The 24417-nt window shown below is 37.8% G+C and overlaps 1 protein-coding gene and 1 long non-coding RNA gene across 3 annotated transcripts; both read right to left on the minus strand.

Moving 5' to 3' along the window:
* Positions 1-213: 213 nt before the first annotated feature.
* sfrp2 (secreted frizzled-related protein 2) lies at positions 214-14207 on the minus strand. 2 transcript variants are annotated; one of them, XR_015475848.1, is made up of 4 exons: positions 13681-14207; positions 13046-13559; positions 5245-5808; positions 2154-4777 (listed from the first exon to the last, which is right to left on the minus strand). XR_015475848.1 is itself a non-coding variant. In NM_001077384.3 (3 exon segments), coding segments are annotated over 3 exon segments (885 nt in total). In that variant the 5' UTR covers positions 14177-14207; the 3' UTR covers positions 214-2450.
* On the minus strand, positions 6286-12576 carry LOC147846840 (uncharacterized). The gene is made up of 5 exons (XR_015475990.1): positions 12462-12576; positions 12248-12348; positions 11824-11893; positions 11230-11331; positions 6286-6729 (listed from the first exon to the last, which is right to left on the minus strand). It is a non-coding gene; the product is annotated as an uncharacterized LOC147846840 (long non-coding RNA).
* Positions 14208-24417: the final 10210 nt, after the last annotated feature.

Below are 24417 nucleotides of genomic sequence, written 5' to 3' on the forward strand. Positions count from 1 at the left end.
CAGTACTGATTACACATATTTATATATAAAACATTTCTGAGATCATTATAGGTGGATCTACAAAGCACAGATACAGCTGTAACTGACTGACAGTGTTAGTCTGTAAAGTTTGTGGTATATTAATCAGGCAGTGTCATGTATTGTAAAATATATAACGTAATCTAAAGTCAAACAAATCTGTATTTTAGGAAAACAATACACAATTTCAGACAATTTCGTCCTTTATGATTTTTATTTGCTCTTTGTATTGTGTGACTGCTGATGAAAAACGATACAAATCATTAATAGTAATAGTAATGTACATTACATGGCGGTGGGTGTTAATAAATGTACTGAACACTTATTAAATGACGACATATTGCAACTGCGAGGAACACATCAAATGCTACAGGTGTTGAAACTATGTACAAGCATAAAATCTGAATATTTACAGAGTATCATAAAAGTTTGGATATTATCATGAAACTTATTTACCAAATCAGTTTGCACAACAAAATACAATTGAATCAACATTGCTGTAACAGTGCAGCACTGAGACTGAGAGAAAAGAACTGCTCTGTGGTTTTACCAGCATGTGATTTTATTCTAATACTAAGTACTCAAGCCTAAACAAAGAAAAAGAGCAAGCAACTATGCAAGCATGACAAGACACAGACCAATAGAGTATAACGCTAATAATATAACTGACACAATAAGGAAATAATCCAAAACTATATAAAACAACTGATTGTATTTCAAAGGGTAGATATAACATAGGAACAGTGCAGTATTTAGGCTCAAGTAAAGAAGGCAAAACACTGGGTTAAAGGCATCATGTATTTTTTTTGACCTTCTTAAAAGATGTCTGGGGAGAAATGAAAACATTCACATTAACATACATGACCATGTTTCATATGCTAGTGTCACTTGGGATATTTTTAAACATTGAGAGTAGAGCCAGCTATCTCATTGTGCTGATAAAAAAGTACTTTTAGCAAAACTACTCACACATGCACTCTCACTTATTCACTTTTGGCAGATTCAGATCCATGTAGAAAATGGATTGCTAAAGTAAAGTATGTTTTTGATCATATTTGATATGAGAAAGATAAGAATACCCAACAGAATTGCTTAGGATACGTACTACTGTCTATGTCCAATGACAGGTATTTGATCTTCTGGCATCTTCTTTCATATTCACCCAATTTCAAAATCTTACGTTCAAGATTTTACTTTGCCCTTCACCTGTTCAAACTATTTTAATTTCTTTGTTCTGCTGAATAAAAAAAAGAAATATTTTGAAATTGCAGGTAGATGGCACCATTGACTTCCATGGTAATCCTTTTTCAAAATATCTTCTTTTGTGTTCAACAGAAGAAACTCAAATGAGGGGGAATAAATGATGAGGTAATTTTCATTTTTAGGTGTATCTAAGTTCAAGAGCTAAACCTTTGGATTTACTTCTTATTATGCTCAGTAAATCAATTTTGCATATACATTAATTTGTGTACAGTGGTGTTGTGATGTACAAACAGAAAAAAATACCCTTCTCAAATGCCAAAACAAAGCTGGAAGCGCAGTTGATTTAAATGACGCTAAATGAAGGATTCGTTTGTCCAAATATTACAATTCTATCACCAAATACCTCATGTAATTCCAAAATATTTCATTCAAAAATTCTCTTCATATCTGAAACACTAACAAAGATCTTTTTTATGTGAGTTGAGATTTCAAATCTAAATCTTTGCTGCTTTGAACAGTTTAAATATGGATCAAATTGTTAATATTCTGTGTTATTTTTTTAAGTTTAAGAGTGAGGTTTGTTCCACTATAAATGTCAGTTCCATGCTTTCAGAATAATTGCCTAAAATAAGCTTGCTCATCAAGTGATAATATCTCTTGAAAAGAAATGGATTAACTGGATTTACATAACTGGATAATGACTTGGATTCACAATGTCTTCATGAACTTTTTGAAGCATCAACGTTTGTGGACATTTAATGGAAGGCTGAAATATCTCAGGTTTTATGAAGAAAACGATGAATAAATGTGTTTGGATTTTGAAATTTCTCTGAAATTTATGGAACAGTCAAATTAATTGAACTGAGTAACTGAGTCACACATAATATAAAATTAATCTTAATTTAATCTTTTGTTTTATTTCATTTCTTTTATTTTGTAAAGTTAACTATCCTAAAGGAGAGAAATAAGCAAATATGTTTTGTAGTAAATATAACAGGTAAAGTAAAACTCATGAGGAAAAAATTAACTGGTGAGGCTGAATCTATACTAGGTGCTTTTTGAAAGATCCACCATTCTCAATCCTGAGCTCTGACCATTCATTTCTCATAATGGCACTGGTAAAGCAGACAGAAGGCTCTTGAATAAACCTTCCTGTATCTAGTGTGATTGTTACAGGTGTTCATTTTGTAAGATCATTTGAGCACTCTAGTGATTCAAGTGGACAAATCCTAGCACTGAAGTTTGCGAATGCTGCGAGAAATTCTCTTAAACTCTCGTTGACCCTTCTGCCAGCGTTTCACCGATGTGATGACCAAATTTCCATCCATCTTCTGGCCCATCACCAAATAAGCAGCATTGATGTCATTTAGTTCATCGCACACACACTGAAGACCATCTTTTAGCCAAAGCACCGTCTTCCTAAAGTCATGGTCAGTGACGCCACCATTCGTCTTGTAGATCATCTTGGTCTTGGTTTCTGGAATGATCTTGGTGTCACCATTCATGTAGGAGATCTCCTTGACTTTGATCTTTAAAGCTAGAGAGTGGATACAATTAAAGATTGAGGACAATGAATATTACTTTAGCACACACACAATATATAAACATTTCTGATTTCACCCCAAAATGAAAATTCTTTGTATGTTCTTCAAGTCAAATCAAGCCCTTTTTGTTTTTGTCAACTATGCTGAACATTCTTGATATACAGTAACAGCACAGATAAAATTACAGTCCTCACAGCCTACAATACAAACAAGCAATATATAAACAATATACAGTTGAAGTCAGAATTATTAGCCCCCCTTTGATTTTTTTCTCTTTTTAAATATCTTCCAAACGATGTTTAACAGAGCAAAGACATTTTAACAGCATGTCTGATAATATCTTTTCGTCTGGAGAAAATCTTATTTGTATTATTTCAGCTAGAATAAATGCAGTTTTTAAATCTTTAAAAAACATTTTAACGACAAAATTATTAGCCCCTTTAGGCTAATTTTTTTTTGATAGTCTACAGAACAAACCACTGTTATACAATAACTTGCCTAATTACCCTAAACTGCCCAGTTAACCTAATTAACCTAGTTAAGCCTTTGAAGGTCACTTTAAGCTGTATAGAAGTGTCTTGAAAACTATCTAGTCAAATATTATTTACTGTCGTCATGGAAAAGATAAAATAAAACAGTTATTTGAGATTTAGTTATTAAGTTATTAAAACTATTATGTTTAGAAATGTGTTGAAATGTGTTGAAACTTCTCTCTGTTAAACAGAAAACAGGGAAAAAATAAACAGGGGGGCTTAAAATTCTAACTTCAACTTTATATAGTTGAACACTATTAAAGAAGTTATTGAAATCCATAACAGGTCATACATTTTTTGTGTTCAATAAAAGAAAGAAACTCAGCAGGTTTGGAATGAGTGAAGGATGAGTAAACGATAAAATAATTTTCATTTTTGGGTGAACCATCCCTTTATCAATAAATAATCATTTATTTTTCACTCTATATAATGTCATACCAGTAATGTTTATGTTCTCTTTGCTTTTATTCTTTTGGATCACATGTCCTTTAAACATATGTGCTGCACTCAAATGCAATTGCTAATATCAAAATACATATGCATTCTCTAGTCTGAAATTGGACATGAATGGCCTTTCAATCATAAATACTACTGAGATATTTGGATACCTTTCGAAGATTAATTTTAAGATGAAGGCCAGAAGAATAGCGCTAGCATATATTTGACTGAAAATTCAGAATTGACCTTGCACAGTGGACTGTTTGTGTGGCTATCAATGAATGGAATGTTATATCTAATTTTTTTCAGATTACAATGCACTTGAATGTGAGAAGCACATAATTACAACCTTATAAAGTGAAGTTTATTTATAAACTAATTTAAAGAGGATTACATGCTTACGATTGCTTGCGGCAGGTACTGAATTATCTAATTTATGATTAACCAATCAGAAGATTCCTAAGCCACTATATATACCCTAAGTTCCATATAACAGCCATCACCGTTTTGAAGAACCCTTCCACTCCTACTCCTCCTCCTTTCCTATACGGGTGGCACGGGGGCCAGGTGGTTAGCACTGTTGCCTCACAGCAAGAACTTCATTGGTAAAAGTCAAGCCAGCCGACTTTTCTGTGTGGAGTTTACACGTTCTCCCCGTGCTCACGTGGGTTTACATTTACATTTACATTTAGTCATTTAGCAGACGCTTTTATCCAAAGCAACTTACAAATGAGGACAAGGAAGCAATTTACACAGCTAAGAGCAACAATGAATAAGTGCTATAGGCAAGTTTCAGGTCTGTAAAGTCTAAGAAGGGAAGTATTAGTAATATTAGTATTTTTTTTTTTTGGGTACAGTTAGTGTGATGTTCAGAGAGGCAATTGCAGATTAGGAAGTGAAGTTTCCCCTGGGTTTACCGGTTTCCTCCCACCGTCCAAAAACATGCAACTTAAGTTAATTGACTAATCCAAATCAGCACCATAGACATGCTTCTAGTAAGTAGTTATCTCTTAAGAGCAATTACTATCTGTTCATTAGCTTCTACAGCAGGGGAGTTCTTGAGATATACCTGAGCTGAAACTCCCCTCTCGCCTTGCAAACGGGAGGGAGCCCCGGGCTCAAAAATTGTATGAGCTCAGGTCTCTCTCCTGGGACAGCATGCCAAACAAGCTCTATAATCAATCATCAGCTAACGCCCCATTCACACTGGGCTTCAGCGTCAACGCTTGACTAAAGGCATGTCTGAAGTTGGGGCTGAAACGATCCTCATAGAAGCGTCAGCCAATGAAATTCAGGCAGCAATAGGCCACTGTCTAGCAGGTGTATTTGCATACAGCGATCTGATTGGCTGACGCTTCCGTCGGCGCTTAAAAAGTTGAGCTAGTCCCAACTTCTGCAAAGAGCAACGCCTCTGCAGCGGCGCTGACGGATCCACAATGCAGTTCGGCAATGCCTGACATCACCCATTCAAAGTGAATGGGAAGCGTTGACGCCCCGTGGAATGGGGCGTAAGTGTGAACTCCTGAATGGGAAGACATTTCTATGCATTTGAAGTATACAATCATTACTGTGCCCTATGTTCGTGTTGTCTGTTTCAGTAGTTATTCATTGATAATTGATTATGTTCACCAGTGTTTGGTTTCGTACATCATTTAGTCTTCAGTTTGGCTCTTCACATTAAAACTGATATCCTTCTATTGCCTGAACTGTGACTATAAAACAGTTTGAACCCAGTCAAACTTTGCTCGTCATTTTTTATCTTCCATCTTTTTCAGGTTGGTCTGTTGGTTGGTATAAAAATTGTCTTGTTCACTTTTTACCCAGCTGAACACTAGCTTGAACAGGCTCAGGGTTTATCTTAAACTGTCTGCAAAATGACTTAGGTTGGTTTAAATAGTTTTTTGAAAGTTAAATGCTTTAGATGCTGTACTACACTCTTGTAACCCAACTACTAGAAAAATAGAAAAGACTTTACTAGAAAATTGTGTGGAAACCCTTTGCCTTAAAACCACTCAAAGTGTTTACAAAAGGTGAAACCAAAAATATTTGGGTGCATGTTATTTGAATCAACACTGTAAAAAATTTCCCTGTAAAAAAACGGTAATCTACTGGCAGCTGTGGTTGCCATTATCATACTGTAAAAATATGGTGCCCTACCGTTTTTTAAATTACCAGCATGATACTGTTTTTGTTAGCAACAGTATTCTACTGTTGTGGAACTGTAAAAATACAGTGCCCTACCGTTTTAAATTAACAGCATGATACTGTTTTTTTAGCCACAGTAATCTACTGTTATGGAACTGTAAAAATACAGTACCCTGCCATTTTAAATTAACAGCATGATACTGTTTTGTAAAATACAGCATACCACTGTTATTCTAATGTAAAAATACAGTGCCCTACCTTTTTTACATTTTATCTACAGCATGCATCTGTTATTTAGAAGCATAAAGCTGTTAAATTACAATCCATATTTAACCATATTATTTTAGATTAAAATGATTCAAAAAGAGAAATAAATCCAAGTTATATTTCACATTTTTTATTTTCAAACAACACAAAATAAAATCTGCATTGTGTTTGTGAAAATATTAAGCCAAAGACAAGCAAAAATTGTAAGTTCTCCAGAAATGTTAAGATCATTTTCAGCATTGTACAACAAGAAGCAACTTACCGAATGTCATAGAAAAAATTTATAAATAGCCACTTTACAATTTAGTCTTGGATATAAAATATAAAAATATATAGCCCCAAAATGAGCTTTAGCAAATAAAGAAAAAAAGGCCTCTGTGTTGCAAAAGTAGGGGGGTGCAAGCAAGCTGCATTTTAAATAAAGTCCCATTCAAAGTCCGTTAGTTTCTTTAAAAGGTTTGAAACCTTGGGGTTTACAGTCATGGTCTTCTTCTGAACTGTTTTGCCAGTTTTTTTTTTTTGACGTCACATTTCCTCTCTCAGCCTTGGTTCCCCTCTCTGGATTTATGCCAGCAAAGCATCTGAATAATAAGAATAAAAGATTTTCTGTGAACAAGGTATTTAAAACTGTATGAATTACAAAAATAAATAAACTATCTGCAAAAGTGATTTTCTGTTCTGAAAGAAAATTTTAGTGAAAAAGCACATGCATTTTTGCAGCACTAAAATGGTTTTCCCTGAAAAAAGGTTATTATTATATGATGAAGATTAAAGACATGAAAAGGGCATTCAAATGTTAAAATGTTTGATTTTTGAACAACACCAGTGATGTGTGTGTACATAGTTAAAGTCCCTATTTGCTATTATATATGTACAGTTGAAGTCAGAATTATCAGCCCCTTTTTTTGAATTATTTATTTTCATTATTTTCCTAATGATGTTTAACAGAGCAAGGAAATGCTCACAGTTTCTGATAATATTTTTTTTCAGGAAAAAAGTCTTGTTTTATTTTGACTAAATAAAAATAAGTTTTAATTTTTTTAAATATTGATTTTAAGGTCAAAATTACTAGCCCCTTTAAGCTATATAATGTTTAGATAGTCTACAGAACAAACCATTGCTATATAATGACTTGCCTGATTACCCTAATCAGCCTAGTTAACCTAATTAACCCAGTTAAGCCTTTAAATGTCACTTTAAGCTGTATAGAAGTGTCTTGAAGTATATCTCGTCAAATATTATTTACTGTCATCATGACAAAGAGAAAATAAATCAGTTATTAGAGATGAGTTATTAAAACTATTATGTTTAGAAATGTGTAGAAGAAATTCTCTCCGTTAAACAGAAATTGGGGAAAAAAATTAACAGGGGGCAAATAATTCAGACTTCAACTGTATATAATATAATACATATTTTTTTCCCCAATTTCTGTTTAACAAAGAGAAGATTTGTTCAACAATTCTGAACATACTAGTTTTAATAACCAATTTGTAAAAACTAATAACTGATTTCTTTTATCTTTTCCATGATGACAGCAGATAATAACTGCCTATATTTTCTTAAAATACTAGTGTTTGGCTTAAGGTGACATATAAACGCCTAACTAGGTTAATTAGGTTAATTAAAGTCATTGTATAACGATGGTTTGTTCTGTAAAAATATGTCAAATATATCAAAAATATGTATTGCTTTAGGGGACTAATAATATTGACATTAATATGTTTTTTAAAAAAAATAAAAAATACTTTTATTCTAGCTAAAAATGAGAAAAAAATTCTCCAGAAGAAATAATATTATCAGAAATTCTGTGAAATATTCTTTGCTCTGTTAAACATAAATATGTAAATATTGAAAAAAGAAAAAAAAATCAAGGAGGCTAATAATTTTGACCACGCACGCACGCACGCACGCACGCACGCACGCACGCACGCACACACACACACACACACACACACACACACACACCACATATAGTGTTCAGCATAAATGAACAGCCCCTTTAAAAAATGTTTATTTGTATAAATCCCTCAGTGAATATAGACAAATATATATTGGTGCATTTAAACAAAACAGTTTTATTAAACAGAGTAATATTTTTTTCATGTTTATTATTAAAGTTGTATTTATTTTTTTTTCATCAAAATATTCACTGGCGTGTACTAAGTTTATTAGCTCCAATTTTGGCTTTGACTAATCTAATGTTTATGCACAAATATATAATTGTAAAGCATTCTATTCAAAATATTAATCTGAAGGACAGATTTTTTAGAGGTCATGTTTAAAAAGGCTATTCTGCTCACAAAGGCTGCATTTATTTGATCAAAAATAAAGTAAAAATGTTGAATTTTAAAGTGTTACTACTAGGGATGTAACAGTATCAGAATTTGTACGATACACTGTACGATAATACCTCGGTATGAATGGCATACTTATTGAATAATTTACTGGAAAAATAAAACTAATGAAAAGACTCGAAAAAAGTGCCAAAAGTGTTTATTTACCTTAGCACTGAACATATCAATGACATACAAATTAGCCATTTATCTGTAAGTTTCGAAACAGGAACTTCAATTTTAAAATTTTAACAACAAAAAACTATTAAACCATATATATATAAAAAAAAAGTTTCAATTTAGTATTGTTGAAAACTCATCACATTCAACATTTAATCACTCACTCACTTAGATAGAGATGGGTTTTTTAAAGAAATGATCATATAACTAATCTTGTAAAAGCTGGGATCTCTGGGCATGTCCCCTGCAACAGAAAAAAAACCCTCTCATTTGGGACTGAGGTTTCTGGGACAGAGAGATATGATTAAGCCAAGGTTGACAGCAGTGAGTAACACTGTGCATTGTCTTTCCACCACTTGAGAGGACAAGCCATGAGTGAGATAGAGGTCTCTTTGCGGTACAAATCAATGTCTGCATCAATCTAACAGGTGTGCTGTGTTCTGCAGTCCCCATGACTGTTTTTAGTCGTATTCCCCGACTTATATTTCACCACAGTCTGGCAGTGCCAGCATACTGTTTTTTTTCTTTGTCTGTCACCTTTTCTCCTTTCTTGTATCTTTTTAGAGAGAAACCGAAATGCTTCCACACATCCGGTTTAAAACCCGCTTTAGGTTCGATCATTTCCAGCTCTTTTTCTTCCCCGCTACTAGCAACACACTCCATTTCCGCATTACTGGATCTGTAGCGACAACAGACTACAAAGGATGATGGCCACGCCTGGGCTGATGGGAATTGTAGTTCCCGCTACCTCCCGTTCACTTCATTCGCCTAAGCAAACTTTTCTCAGAAAAATAGTTTTATTGAGTCATGCGCCTACGGTAATATTGAAAAAAATTATTATTGCGGTATGACGGTATTTACAATACTGTTACATCCCAAGTTACTACACAATTTAAATAATTCAAATTTTTAAAAAAAAAATTTCTTATTGAACGTAGTTTCACATTTAATTTAGTGTCACATGATCCTTAAGAAATCATTATATTATTGGTACAAAACCACTAATATTGATTCTTATAATGATCAGTGCTAAAAAAAAGCTTCAAAGTATTTTGGAAACTGATACATTCTTTTACGATTGTTTGATAAAAAAAAATAAGTAAATTTTTTTAAAAATCTTTTTTGCATTATAAAAAATGTATTTACTTTTATTCATTCCTTCATTCATTTTCTTTTTGGCTTTTTCCCTTTATTAATCTGGGGTCGCCACAGCGGAATGAACCGCCAACTTATCCATCATATGTCTTACGCAGCGGATGCCCTTCCAGCTGCAACCCATCACTGGGAAACACCCATACACTCTCATTCACACTCATACACTACAGAAAATTTTAGCTTACCCAATTCACCTGTATCGCATGTGTTTGGACTGTGGGGAAAACCGGAGCACCCGGAGGAAGCCCACGCGAACACAAGGAGAACATGCAAACTCCACACGGAAATGCTGACCCAGTCGAGGCTTGAACCAGCAACCTTCTTGCTGTGAGGTGACAGCACTACCTACTGAGCCACCGCGTTGTCTAATTTACTTTCATGCCTGAACAATTTAGTTTGATGAGTAAAAGTAATTAATTTTCAATGGTACTTTGAAATAGTATTGTATAATGTGTACTGACGTGGTGGCGCAGTAGGTAGTGCTGTCACCTCACAGCAAGAAGGTCACTGGTTCGAGACTTGGCTAGGTCAGTTGACGTTTCTGTGCGGAGTTTGCATGTTCTCCCCGTGTTCGCGTGGGTTTCTTCCTGGTGCTCTGGTTTCCCCCACAAGTCTAAAGATGTGGTACAGGTGAATTGGGTAGGCTATATTGTTCGTAGTGTATGTGTGTGAATGGGTGTGTATGGATGTTTCCCAGAGATGGGTTGCAGCTGGAAGGGCATCCACTGCATAAAACATGTGCTGGATAAGTTGGCGGTTCATTAAGCTGTGGCAACCCTGTAATAATAAAGGGACTAAGCCGAAAAGAAAATGAATGAATAATGTGTATTGTATTGTTCCACAAAGTTATGACAACAACAATAAATGTTTATTCTTAGCAGATGGTTATATTAAGCACCATGAGAATTATGTGACACTGAGGACTAGTATTTTTAATGATGATCAAAATTTAACTTTAAAATACAAGAATCACATTTTAAACTAAATACAATAAAATACCAGTACATGATTTAATTAGTTTATGATAAATATATACTATTTAACTGACATTCCACTATATCACAGTTTTTGCTGTATTTGTCCTTGTTTCTATTACAGTATTGTTTAGCCTTTGTGAGCACAAGAAGCTTACTATACAACAAATATATATATATATATATATATATATATATATATATATATATATATATATATATATATATATATATATATATATATATATATATATATATATATATATATATATATATATATATATACGTATATATAAATATATATATTTCTGATTCCAAACTTTTCACTTGTAGTGTATACACACAAACACACATGTGACAAGCTGGACATAACAATATTCTATTCTATGAAGTCCTCATGCTAAATTAAACAAAAAATATGTAAGTGCAAACATATTACCTTTGAAGGAATTCCAGTGTGCATGCTCACCCTCACAGATTACTCTGCCTTCCATGCTGATCATCCATTGTTTTATCCACTGGCCCAAAGTATCATCTGAACCTTTAATAAATTGGTTGATTAAAGTATTATTTAGGAATTATTCTGGAGATTAATTTTGTGATTTATCATTTGTTTTGAAAGGCTTGGTGTAGAAAGGGCCATGATAAAATTATGCAAGACGTGATAAAGCCATACAATATATTTTTTTAAAATTAAAATAAATATTTAAATAACTATAATAAGCAACTACATGAAATCAAACCAGGTAATCTGAGATTCAAAGATAATGAAAAGTGACAGAATGTCTTAAGCATGTGTTAAAACATTGACAATAGTATGTCAATAGTAATACTAAAGGATAACTAGGCTTCTAAAAGGCAAGTTTATTTCTTTGGGTATCAGATCAAAACAAATACATACATTTCTAACTAAATGAGACTTTGCTTTAATGAATTAAAAATGAATGAATCTATTTCGTCAAATACAAACCAGCAAAGTCTATAGCGGGACACAAATTAGATTTTTTCCCTATCTTAATCACAAAATACTTACCAGGCAGAATCAATTGAGGAGTCACAGGCAGGTTACCCATCTTTTCAAGATTAGCAGTGGTGGCAGACATCTATTGGTCAAAAATGAATTGTAAAGAATTTTCATTATAATAGCAGTTACTCCTTACTCACATCATCAAAAAGATTAAAAGCTCTGCCACTTTAGGTAACGTTACCAAGCATAAAATCTGATTGTAACTCTAGTCAATTTCTATATAAACCAACTGCAATAACGTAAAAATAACAAAGGTCTCACTCTATCTTAAAATGTTATTTTTAGAAGCACCGGAGTTGCAAATGAAAAGGTGTATCTGTAATAAAATGGACCAAATATGCAAGTTACACATGTAACCATATGAAAAAAAAAAAGATTCTGTACAATCTTCACTCAAAGTTCATGTAAAATCTAGGTTTAACATTCTTACCTGTGTGTGATGTGAAAATGAGTCCTCCAGCTATCGTTAGCTTGCTAAATTAGGCTAAAGTTACCCCCTTTCTCTTCTCAAGACATTCACACGGTCGGATCCTGCAATTAAATAAACAGGTGCTTTGGTTATGTGTTGATTGGATGTTTATGGCATGATATTTAAATTTAATAAGTAATTTAAAGATAGTACGTTTACAGATATAGCTTCTTACCTCGTCGAAAATATCCAAATTATCCAATTATCCTTTCTTGTAAGTACCTTGGAGTTTCAAACAGGCACGCAGTTCAAATCTGTCATAAAATGCAGGGCAATGTACCAGTTCATGTAACCACAAATTATAACGTTCAACATTTGCACTGTTCCTAAAAGTTAAGGTAAAATATCCATCCAGGCTCCAGGAGATGTGAGGACTAACGTTACCGAGTCCTTATGCTAATCTTGCTTTTCAAATTCACACAGTCAAATCATTGTTGCAGTTGTGTGTTTATTGGATGTTTACATGTGATTTTAAAAACTAACAGGTAGTTTTTTTACTAAACTTTACAGATAGTTAGTCACATATGGAGCTGCAAACTTACCTCATGTAGATAATCCAAAATGGCGTCTTGTGTACACAGAAAAAAATATGGTATAAAACCGTTAAATTACAGTGCCCTTACTGTTGTTGCTCAACCACTCAAACTGAAGTGAGCAAGTCTTCCCATGATGCATTGTAAAAAACGGCAACTTGCTGTTTTTACATTAAAACAGTATTTTGCTGTTTATTTTCACCGTAAATTTACAGAAATTTTTTACAGTGAATGTAATTGTTCCTGGATTCCTTAAAACACCAGATGTTTTTTTTTTTTTTTTTTAATAAAGCATTCTGTCATTTACTCGTGCTCTTGTTGTTTCAAACTATTCATGTCATTCTTCTTTGGGACACAAAAGATGATTTTTCTAAAAAAAAGAAAGTGTCCCTTTCCATCACTATTCAGTAAAAGTCAATGGAGTCCAGTGTTGTTTTGGACAACAATGGCTTTTATTGTATAGACAAAAAGGGTCTTGAAACAACACCACGGTGAGTAAAACTGCATTTATGGCTGAGTAATGTCTTTAAATATTTTTTTCTTTGCTTTGAACAACTTGTTTTTTTATTTGGAGCATGTGTTTTCGGAGTATAACGCATTATACGCAGTAACGTATTAATTTGCAAAAAAAGCAAGCAAATTATACATGGTAGCCTTACCAAAGTCATTTTTACATAGGCTGTCCACAATTTCGTTGTCATTTTCAGGCTTTTCCTTGCAGGCATCACATACTCTTGGAACTAGGCAAAAAAAAAAAAAAAAAAAAAAAAAAGAAAGAAAAAATAATCAATACAGAAAGGGTCAAAGACAATAAAAATGAATTGATCGCGCATTTGTATAGTGACTTGAAACTTTTCGTACCTTCCTTAGTGACTGGTACTAAAGCATCAGCGCCAGCAGGCGGTATGCACAGGTCATTATCTAAAGGGAAGCGCCTGCAGTCCAGCATGTCCGGCCAAGGGAACCCAAAAGCGGCCATCACCGGAGCGCAGCCGCTCTTCACGCTCTCACACAGAGACCTGCACGGCTGGATGGGCTCGTCCAGGTCATCCAAACACACCGGAGCGAAGAGAGAGCAGAGAAACTTCTTGGTGTCCGGATGACACTGTTTCTGCACCAGAGGGGTCCAGGAGGATGCTTGTTGCAGAACCTCGTTCATGGTCTCGTGTCCGAGGAGGTTAGGCAGACGCATGTTTGTATACTCGATGTCATGGCACAGGAGCAGGTTTGTAGGTATGGGCTTACAGTTGCTCTTTTTCTGAAAGAGCTCAGGCTGATCGAAGGCGTATAATCCGTGAAGCGCATCCAGATATCCCGGGATCGAAAGCGCAACCAGCAGAGCCAGATAGGCACGCATCTTTACTTCAGTTGAGCGTCCGTGGGTTACTGAATTCTTCACTGTGCCAACCTGTCTTCATAGGAAAGTCTGGGCGGAGCGAGGGAAGCAGCTCAGATGTCCACTGTTCAAGATCATGCTGTTTACAGCATAGGTTGTGCCTTAAGAACGTTTTTCCTCTCGGAGCACGGTGATTAAAGCCTCTAACTTTTGTGTTAAATCTGACAGCATTGGTTGGTTCAGTTTTTTTTTTTTTACGTTTATTCAATTTGCTCAGTTAAGAGAGTGTACTTTCAGTTTTTCATATCTTTCAGATAGTCAACTAACTTTATACCAAAATAACAATACATTTCAAACTCCCATTCAACAGAAATGCTTTAGTTAGCCTAACCTGAAGTTATGTCTATAATACATATTTTATGTGTTTTATACATATTTTAAAATGGAACAAAAAGAAAGGTAGTACAAAATAAAAATACATTTACACAATTTTAGCTGACCCCTGGGTGCGAAAGAGTGTGTATTGGTATTTCACAGTGCTGGGTTGCAGCTGGAAAGGCATCTGCTGTGTAAATCATGTGCTGAATAAGTTGCCAGTTCATTCCGCTGTGGTGACTCCTGATTAATAAAGGGACTGTTGAAAAGAAAATGAAACAATGAATTATTTTAGCTGAATCTGTATTTTTTTTTAATTTGCATTTGAGGATCTTAACATAAAGAATCAAAAATGTATACAAATAGCCGTATATGCAACACTGATTTTTTTATTTGTGTATTCCTTAGAAAAATATACTTGAAACTTTTTCAACTTTTTTGTATATACTTTTTGTGTAAGTCATTTTTGACTCATTCATACTCATACCTGCAGGCACAGGACGTTGTGCCCAAATTTACCCTAACGTTGTGGGGACGTTGGATTTTGTTTGGAAATAAAACTCGGGTTGACGTCAGAATAATGAGTCAAATATCAACCTATTTTGATGTTGTATTTGGATGTTAAAATAACATTGTCCTTAGATGCTGGCTAGACATTGAATTTTGGTCACCTGATGTCATGACCTTAATCTAAGCTTATGTCAATGTATGGTGTTGTGTGCCTGCTGGGATAGCTCAAAGAACCTTTAAATTTTCAAATAACTTTTTTTTTTTCTTAGTGTGAAGAACATTTAGTGAATGTACCGTTAAGTACTTTTTTCCACTGTAAAGAATTTCTGAAATGAAGCATATTGGTGTCAATTCTATAAAAAGTATATTCTCTAGGTTTAAATTTCCTCATGTTGCATTATGTTGAGCAAGACTAGGAAGAATAAATGTGGATTTTGAATTTTTTTAATCAAAATCAAATACACATAAATGAATGATTACATTTGTGAAGTCTATCTTTTTAATAACTTTATTTTTGGACTATTGTAAGATATCTATTAGATTTTTATTGACAGCCTAATTTTAACCTTGTTTTTAGCCAAGATGTCTATTTTTGGATGTCTGTAATATGTCTTTTAAACAAAAAATTGCTTGGTGAGAAGTAGCATCAAAAAGAGGGACAAGGGGAAGCAGACAAAAAAAGTTATCAATTTAATACAATTCATCTTCATTTCTCTAGCGCTTTTACAATGTAGGTTGTGTCAAAGCAGCTTAACAGAGAAGTTCTAGTAAATTGAAACTGTTTCAGTCCATTTTTCATTGTTAAAGTTCAGTTTAGTTCAGATCAGTGTGGTTTAATCCTCTCTGCTGAAAGTCCAAACACTGAAGAGCAAGCTCCACAAGTACCAGGTAGTGCAAAAGTGATTTCACTGTAAAAAATGAAAAATAAAAATAAAAATAAAAAAGTAATGCATTTGGGGATCTAAAATGCAATGGGTTTGAGCGATAAAGTTCTTGTAAATGATATCTTATTATCTCTATATAATGTAGGTATTACAAACGCAATATTGTTCAAATGCTGAAGTCATGCATATCATCTGTCTACAGGCATGATGATCAAAACAACAATGTCAGACATTAAATGATAAACATTATAATTTTATGAAACAACTAACAGCTTTTACTAACTAACTAACAACTTTACTGTAAAAATTAACAGAGGGCAATTAAATGTGTTTTTACCACACGTAATCTCAAGGCAATTCGTAACTTTTTAATTTAGTGGCTAATTCGTATGAATTCGTACGATATAATTTGTACAATTTAGTACCATTTGCTCATCACCTAATGACTGTTGGGGTTAGAGGTGGGGTTAGGTGCCATGACTCCTTTTTAAAATCGTACATTTTCGTACGACTGAACTCAAATTTGTACGAATTAGCAACTAAACTGACAAAACGTAAAATTCTTACGTTTCCTCGCAAGATCAGGCTGGTTTTAAAGATTGTTTAAGTGTGATGCATTAATATTCAAATTTATATATTTAAAAGACTTGATGATGAACCATTTTTACAAGCATGTTTCTCAACCAATAGTTGACAGAAAATATTTAACATTCATTCTCTCTTTTTAAGGTAAGCTGTGGATTTATGAGCCACAGTAAGGCTTTCATTTGGTATGAAGAGTTCATAATTCTTTGTTGAGCGATGCTGTGGTCTTTAGGCTTTTCACACTCATGGCCATCTGTCATCATTAAGGCAAAAAATGTGAAGTAGTTCTCAAGTTTATACAATATGTCTAAGATTTTTCCTGTATATTTGTGTGTGTGCATGTGTGTGAAGGGAGAATAAGTAGAAATAATAAGAATGATGGAGAAAATAAGAGCAAGACGGAGCTGTTGAGTGAAACTGAACTCCTTGCTGCAGTAGGTCTGGTTTCTCCATCATTCATCACTCTGTAGGGTCCAGTTTTAAGCCACCAAGCGGGTCACACAAACAAACTCTTTCTCACCTCAAGACAGACTCATACCCTTATCCTTCTACAGCAATGGAGAGTGACAAATCTGAACCACAAAATCAAAAAATCAATTATTATATCAAAATATTAACACAATTCAATGTTTATGCAGTAATGTTAAGCCACATTGTGGATCTTTCTTGTCACCAGGTTTACTGGGTAACCGCTTCTCCTCAAGTCATCACGAAGAAATTCCCCTCAGGCTCCTAAAGGTCATAGGTTCAGAGGCCCCCATTAAATACAGGTTAGCTGCTGGGGTTTCCCATCTTTGGGATCATGCTGGGAAGAAGTAGCCGTTTAAAGGCTTGTTTTTAGCTGTAAAGTGATAGCCCTTGGTCTCTATGACGATAAGACACTTAGGCTCTCTAGGAGATCTGTGTCCTCCGTTTGGCCCTTTTTTTTTTGTAAGTATTTGTCTGTCTAGCCTGAGTGAAGGGGTTTCTAATATTGATGTGGTCTTCTTCAGTATGAATCAGGGATTTATTTTATGGGTGTCACAGACAATGGTGTGTATTATTGCACTTTTTTTTAGCTAAACTGCATGAAATAAAAATCTGAATATTCAAGATTTAAAAATCAAACTGTGCTAGTTTTTTAGGCTCTGAAACATTAATCTGAACAAATTTATTATTAGCAGGTACCGAAAACCTCACAAACCTTGCCAAAGTGATGCAACATTTACAAAAATCAGTTTTATAGTGAAGCTCCATTTTCTTTTAGCTTAGTCCCTTTTTTAATCATGGGTCGCCACAGCGGATTGAACCGGCAACTTATCCAGCATATGTTTTACACAGCGGATGCCCTTCCAGCTGCAACCCATCACCGAGAAACACCCACACAATCTTATTCACACACATCCATGGTCAATTTAGCTTACCCAGTTAACCTAGAGCCTGAAGGACACCTATTTTACCCTTTTTGAACATTTAAGTTAAGTTTTTTGTGTCTCCAGAGTGTGTTTGTAAAGTTGCAGCTCAAAACACCCATCAGATTATTTATAATTTTTTTTTGAAGTTTGTAATTTTCAGCTCTCTGTATCTGTTGTCGCTGTTTTTGTTGCCTTTGCCTTAAATGCTGGTTTTCCTCACCATTCCCACGTGCCTGTCAGAGTGTGCCGCTACTTCGCCTCGGCTGCGTCAGATAAAGAGCACAGCGACAGACATGAAGTATGCAGATCTCACGCAACATTTATGAGAAATACTACAGTAAGAACTTTCCCAATGATTATTTGATGTATTTGTTGTGAAGTTAATTCAAGCCTTTCGATGAGTCACACACAATGTTGTTACAATGTTGTTCATGCACACACACAGAGACACACGCACACACACACACAGTACTCACGGATATACACACACAGTGCGCGTTTAACTTGTGACAGGATACACGTTAATATCCACTGCTTTATGGATATCTGTTATGTTAATGTTAAAAATTAACCTGATTTAACATCCACAAACGGGATTGAAGAATCTTCTTTTATTATTGTACTGACCTGCAGCTGTGGTGGTAAAGACGGTAAAATGCACTCTTTCCATTTTTATGATTTAAACTTGTAAAACACATTCTTGATCACATTTCATGATGATTGATGATCACAGCGAGCTGAACAGATCTTTTAATCCCAGTTGCTTTGTGCTTGTCCTGTCTTGTTGATAAGATTATATGCGTTACTACAGAGACATGTTAAAGTGTGGCTGTCAATCAATTCAGTGGGTGCGTAAACCGCACTCTTACGTCATGTTGCGGTTGGCTTTAAAATGGGAGGGATTTGGATCCTATTTTAACATCAGGAAATAAAAAAAGAGATTTATTGTGTTTCTATCACTCTGATATGACTGTGGACACACTATACCTACACACAGTTCTGTCCAAACAGCTTACAAAAGATGATTTTCATTACAGGTGCCCTTTAAGAAAAGTCTTTTTGACTTTCTTGAATATTTAAAGAAGGCATTTTGTAATCTAATCTCATTTATTTATATAACCAGTAGCAGGCACAATGCTGACTTCTGAATCCAATAAGGCTGCTCATTAAAAATAACAATATCAAGAGGAAATGTAACTATCTTATATAGTTTGAAAAAAGTGGCTAATTCATATAAATACTTAACATTTCATCTATAAGAAAACTTGTGATTTTAACTGTTATTGGAGGACTAAAAATGTACTACTAAAATTAATGAATAAGAATGTTCAAATTCATACAAATCAGCCTAAATCAAAATGTTATGAGTTGTGAATTCTTTAGTGTTCATTCATTCAACATTAAAAGGCAACTTAACAGAATTAAGAAATCACTTTTAGCAGACCCCATATTCAACCCCAAATATTTCTTCAGCTAAAATTATATTGAATATGCAGTCAAGCCCAAAATAATGCATAATTTTGGGCTTGACTGATATAGGTTGATATTGAATATTACTAAACAACAAGAAAATAATATGGAGGTACAAACCACAGTAGAAAATATCAGTTATAGGCCTACTATGATCTCCCAGAGTGGATATATATATAGAGTGGATTTGATTTAAAATCCAAGAAATGGAAGTATTCGGATCAGAATCCGCTTGTCTGGAGAGTATTGAACGGGCCAATGAATTAAATGAATTGGCAGCGTAAGCTTGCGCAGGTGTGCTGCATCGCCAATTATCCCAGCATATAAGCACACCTGGAGCGAGCAAACGCCATCCTTTTCGCTTCAGATCCTTTCTGAGTGAATGAGGGTTCCTCTTGCTATTCAGCACTTCAGAGCGAACGAGTGTCTCCCGGTCCAGAGTGGGTTTTCGCGGCGGCAGACGGTCGAGCTGGGTTTCTCCCTTGCCTGCGGTTCTTTAGGTCGGTGCGTATTGTTGCAACTTTCCTAAAAGAGCAACACAGTCGTGCAGCACGTCCTTTTCAGGATGCCACTCCGACTGTGCGTTTCTGGATGCGGGGGTTTCCTGGCTCCGGATGATGGACACGATCACTGCATTGCATGTTTGGGGGTCCAGCATGTTAATGCGGTGTTCGCGGGCGGTTCATGTCGTCATTGCGATGCCATGACCGTTGCACATCTAAGATCGTGGCTAACTTTCGTAAGAGAGCGAGCCACCCCAGTTGCCTCCTGTTCTAAAAAAGCAGCGGGCGCTCGGGCAGATCTGAGGGTTCCAGTGGGAGATAATCCGCCGCCCACAGGCTTGCGGACCTCTCGCTCCTTACGGCGCTCCATCCAAGCTTCGGGCAGTGGGAGTGATCCGTCTAACCAGATGGTAGCTCTCACGCTCGCTGACACTGGAGATCAGATGTCCTCCGCGGCATCGGAGGGTGGGCTTTCACTGTCCCACGAAGATCTGGACCCACTCACCCCCTCCGGGCAGGTGAGCGCCGTCAAATCGGATCCTGAAGCGGACATGTTAGCCGTGCTTTCCCGGGCTGCTTCGGCCGTGGGGTTGGAGCTGGTTCATCCCCCAGCTCCGCGGCCGGACCGAGTAGATGGGTGCTACGTAGAGGACCAGAAGGCGAAGCCTTCGAAGCCTCTCGTCCCCTTCTTCCTGGAAGTGCACAGTAGGCTCACGCAGTCTTGGAGGGCACCTTTCTCTGCCTGTGCTGCGTGTCCCTCCGCCCTCACCGCCCTTGACGGCGGAGCTGCCAGGGGGTATGAGGCGATCCTGTCAGTGGAGCGCGCTATCGCGGTCAATCTTTGTCCGCGTGGCGCCTCTACGTGGCGGGGTTTGCCCCGCCTCCCGTCCAAAGCCTGTAGGTTGGGCCAGGCTGCTTCTGCTTTGCACGCGATGGCCACCTAGCTGCACGAGGGCGGGTCTAACCCAGGCTTATTACAGGAGCTGCGCAACGCGACCGACTATGCTCTTCGGACTACTAAGTCCGCCGCGTGTGCGCTGGGGAGGACGATGTCCACACTTGTGGTTCAGGAACGCCACCTCTGGCTAAACCTGGCCGATATGCGCAATGTTGACAAAGTTCGCTTTCTTGACTCGCCCATATCCTAGGCTGGCCTGTTCGGCAACACCGTCGGTGAATTCACCCAGGAATTCAAGGCGGTGAAAGAGCAGTCGGATGCGATGGGCAATGTCATCTATCAGCGTGGCCGTAAGCCCGCTCCGCCCGCTGAGCCATCCACCTCCGCTGCTCCGCAGCGTACACCTCGAAAGCAGGCAGCCCCCCCTGCCCAGGGCACCGTTAAGTCCGGCAAACGGACCGCGAAGCGTCCCTGAGACAGGCCATCCGGAGAAGAGGAAACTTGCTCTTTCCCCGCTGGAGGGCGGGGCCCCGATTACAACGGTACTTTTCAGTGCCACCAAAACATCAATCAAAGAGCAGTTTTCCCCTTCCCCGGATGTGACAGCACAAATTCTGCCAGTCCGGGACGCGCTGCCTTCCGGCTCGCAGATTCTACGTGCTTCGCCAGTGGCTCACGCTGGGAGGACGTTCTCCCTTTCCTCAGCCCTCCAGCCCCCTCTCCGGAGTCAGGGTGTGGAGCCAGAGCGAATCGCTCTCCTCCAGCTCTTCCGCGGGACCCTCGTGCTGCCCGGATCAGCACATCCACTCCGCGCTGCCCCACCGCTGGTACGTCAGCGATTGTAGCGATGACTCCATTAGCGAGGGCTCTGCCTGCCTGGTTAGTGCGGGCCAGCCCCTCGCGGTGGCTCATACGCACAATCAGACTCGGTTACGCCATTCAGTTCACGAAACGGCCCCCCAAGTTCACGGGCGTGTATTTCTCCAGGGTCAACCCCTGTCCGCCCCTGTTTTGCGAGAGGAGATTGCTGCCCTCCTGGCGAAGGGTGCAATTGAGCCAGTTCCTCTAGTCGAGATGGAGAGTGGGTTTTACAGCCCATACTTCATCGTACCCAAAAAGAGCGGTGGGTCACGACCAATCCTAGATCTGCGCGTTTTGAACTGCTGTCTGCACAAGCTGCCGTTCAGAATGCTCACGCAGAGGCGCATTCTCCAATGTGTTCGTCCTCGGGATTGGTTTGCAGCCATAGACCTGAAGGACGCGTATTTCCATGTCTCCATTCTTCCACGCCACCGCCAATTTCTGCGGTTTGCGTTCGAGGGTCAAGTGTGGCAGTACAAGGTCCTCCCCTTCAGGCTCTCTCTGTCTCCGCGGGTCTTCACCAAACTCGCGGAGGGTGCCTTAGCGCCCCTTCGGCTCGCGGGTATCCGCATACTCAATTATCTCGACGACTAGCTGATTTTAGCCCACTCGCGCGAGCAATTGATTGTGCACAGGGACAAGGTGCTTCGGCATCTCCGCCCACTGGGGCTTTAGGTCAACCGAGAAAAGAGCAAACTCGCCCCCGTGCAGAGGATCTCTTTTCTCGGGATGGAGCTGGACTCGATCACCATGGTAGCGCACCTCTCCGAGGAACGCGCTCGCCTGTTGCTGAACTGTCTGAAACCCGCGTTTTGGGTATAGGGGCCTGCTATGCGTGATCCCCACTAGGCAATCCCATATGCTTATTCCGCTACGGTTAAGTCCCCCCCCTGGGCGGACCCGTGTCTTCCCTCTCCGCTAACCACTCTTTTGCTATGCGTACTCCCCCTTTTTAGGGCTAGTCCATATGTAAATTCGGCCATCTATCCCCCCTTGGGTAACGGATGGCCTCCGCAGCGTTCTCCCTATCGGGATTGCACGCTTCCCAACGTACTGTCGTATTTTCCTAGAATTATCTAGATGCTCACGACTTCCCAAAAAATATATCTAAATCCGTAAGACTTCTGTTGAAGTAGGATAAATTAGGGCCAGGGACACGTTGGAGGACCGCGCCTCCCATGATGTGGGTGCGTCACGCTTGCTTGACTATCCCCTCATTGGGGGCGTTGGTAAGGTGCAGTCATTATGGCGCTTTCCATAGTTCTTCCATTTCGTGGATTTCAAATCAAATCCACTCTATAGCACTGAAGTTCCCCAACCGAAATGGAACGTTCGAGGTTACAGAAGTAACCCTTCGTTCCCCGAGGAGGGGAACGGAAGTGCTATACTCCGTCGCCATAATGACTGTCCCTTAGCTGTTTGAAAGTCTCTTCAGCTTAAAAGGATGCCGTTTGCTCGCTCCAGGTGTGCTTATATGCTGGGATAATTGGCGATGCAGCACACCTGCGCAAGCTTACGCTACCAATTCATTTAATTCATTGGCCCGTTCAATACAAGCGGTTTCTGATCCGAATCCTTCCATTTCGTGGATTTCAAATCAAATCCACTCTATAGCACTTCCGTTCCCCTCCTCGGGGAACGAAGGGTTACTTCTGTAACCTCGAACGTTCCCCAAATAGGAAGCGCAGCCTATAATTTGAAACTTATTAGTCGTATGTGTAGAATAAAATCTGGATATTCTCATCAGCCACTCTATTGCTTGTTAATGCAAATTTCTAATCAGCCAATCACATGTCAGCAACTCAATGCATTTAGGCATGTACACATGGTCAAGACGATCTGCTGCAGTTCAAACCGAGCATCAGAATGGGAAAGGAAGGTGATTTAAGTGACTTTGAACATGGGATGGTTGTTGATGCCAGATGGGCTGGTCTGAGTATTTCAGAAACCAACCATCTCTAGGGTTTAGATCTCAATCCAATAGAGCACCTTTAGGATGTGATGGAACGGGAGATTTGCATCATGGATTTGCAGCCGACAAATCAGCAGCAGCTGCATGATGCTATCATGTCAATATGGAGAAAAATCTCAGGAATATTTTTCAGTACCTTATTGAATCTATGCCACAAAGGATTAAGGCAGTTCTAAAGGCAAAAGTGGGTCCAACACGGTACTAGTAAGGTGTACCTAATAAAGTGGCTCATCTCATGGCAATTCATAACTTATTGATTAAGTGGCCAATCTGTAATAATTTGTACCTACATTTCATTCACAAATATTAGTACATTTTGCTCATCCCCCAATGAGGGCTAGGGGCGAGGTTTGGGGAGATGCCTCCTTTTTAAAACCATACAGTTTCATACTAAAGTATTTGTACAAATTTGCCACTTTTCGGATAATATGTATTATAGACTGTTTCAATGTTGTCATGTCGTTGGCCCATGAACGTTTCCTGCTTTTATCAAACTATTTCATAACTGTAACAAGAGGCAATTTAACATTATCACATTATCATAACATTACTTATCAATATGTGGCTCTTTAATGGATTCTCTAGAAATTAAAAATGTAAAACAGGACATATGTTGGCACCATTGTTTTTGTTTACATCCCATAAAATGGTCTATGGATACATTTCCACCTGATTTCGGGCTGCAGTCCCTGGTCAGTTGTGTTCCTCCAAAAATGGTTAAAAGCTGTTATCTGTCCAGTTCTGAGACATAACCTTCACCTTCAGCGGACAGCAGGTTTTCATTAATGTGCCCATGAGAAAATGAGATCC

This window comes from Danio rerio, chromosome 1 (assembly GCF_052040795.2).
Source record: "Danio rerio strain M-AB ecotype USA chromosome 1, GRCz13ab, whole genome shotgun sequence".
Taxonomy (NCBI): domain Eukaryota; kingdom Metazoa; phylum Chordata; class Actinopteri; order Cypriniformes; family Danionidae; genus Danio; species Danio rerio.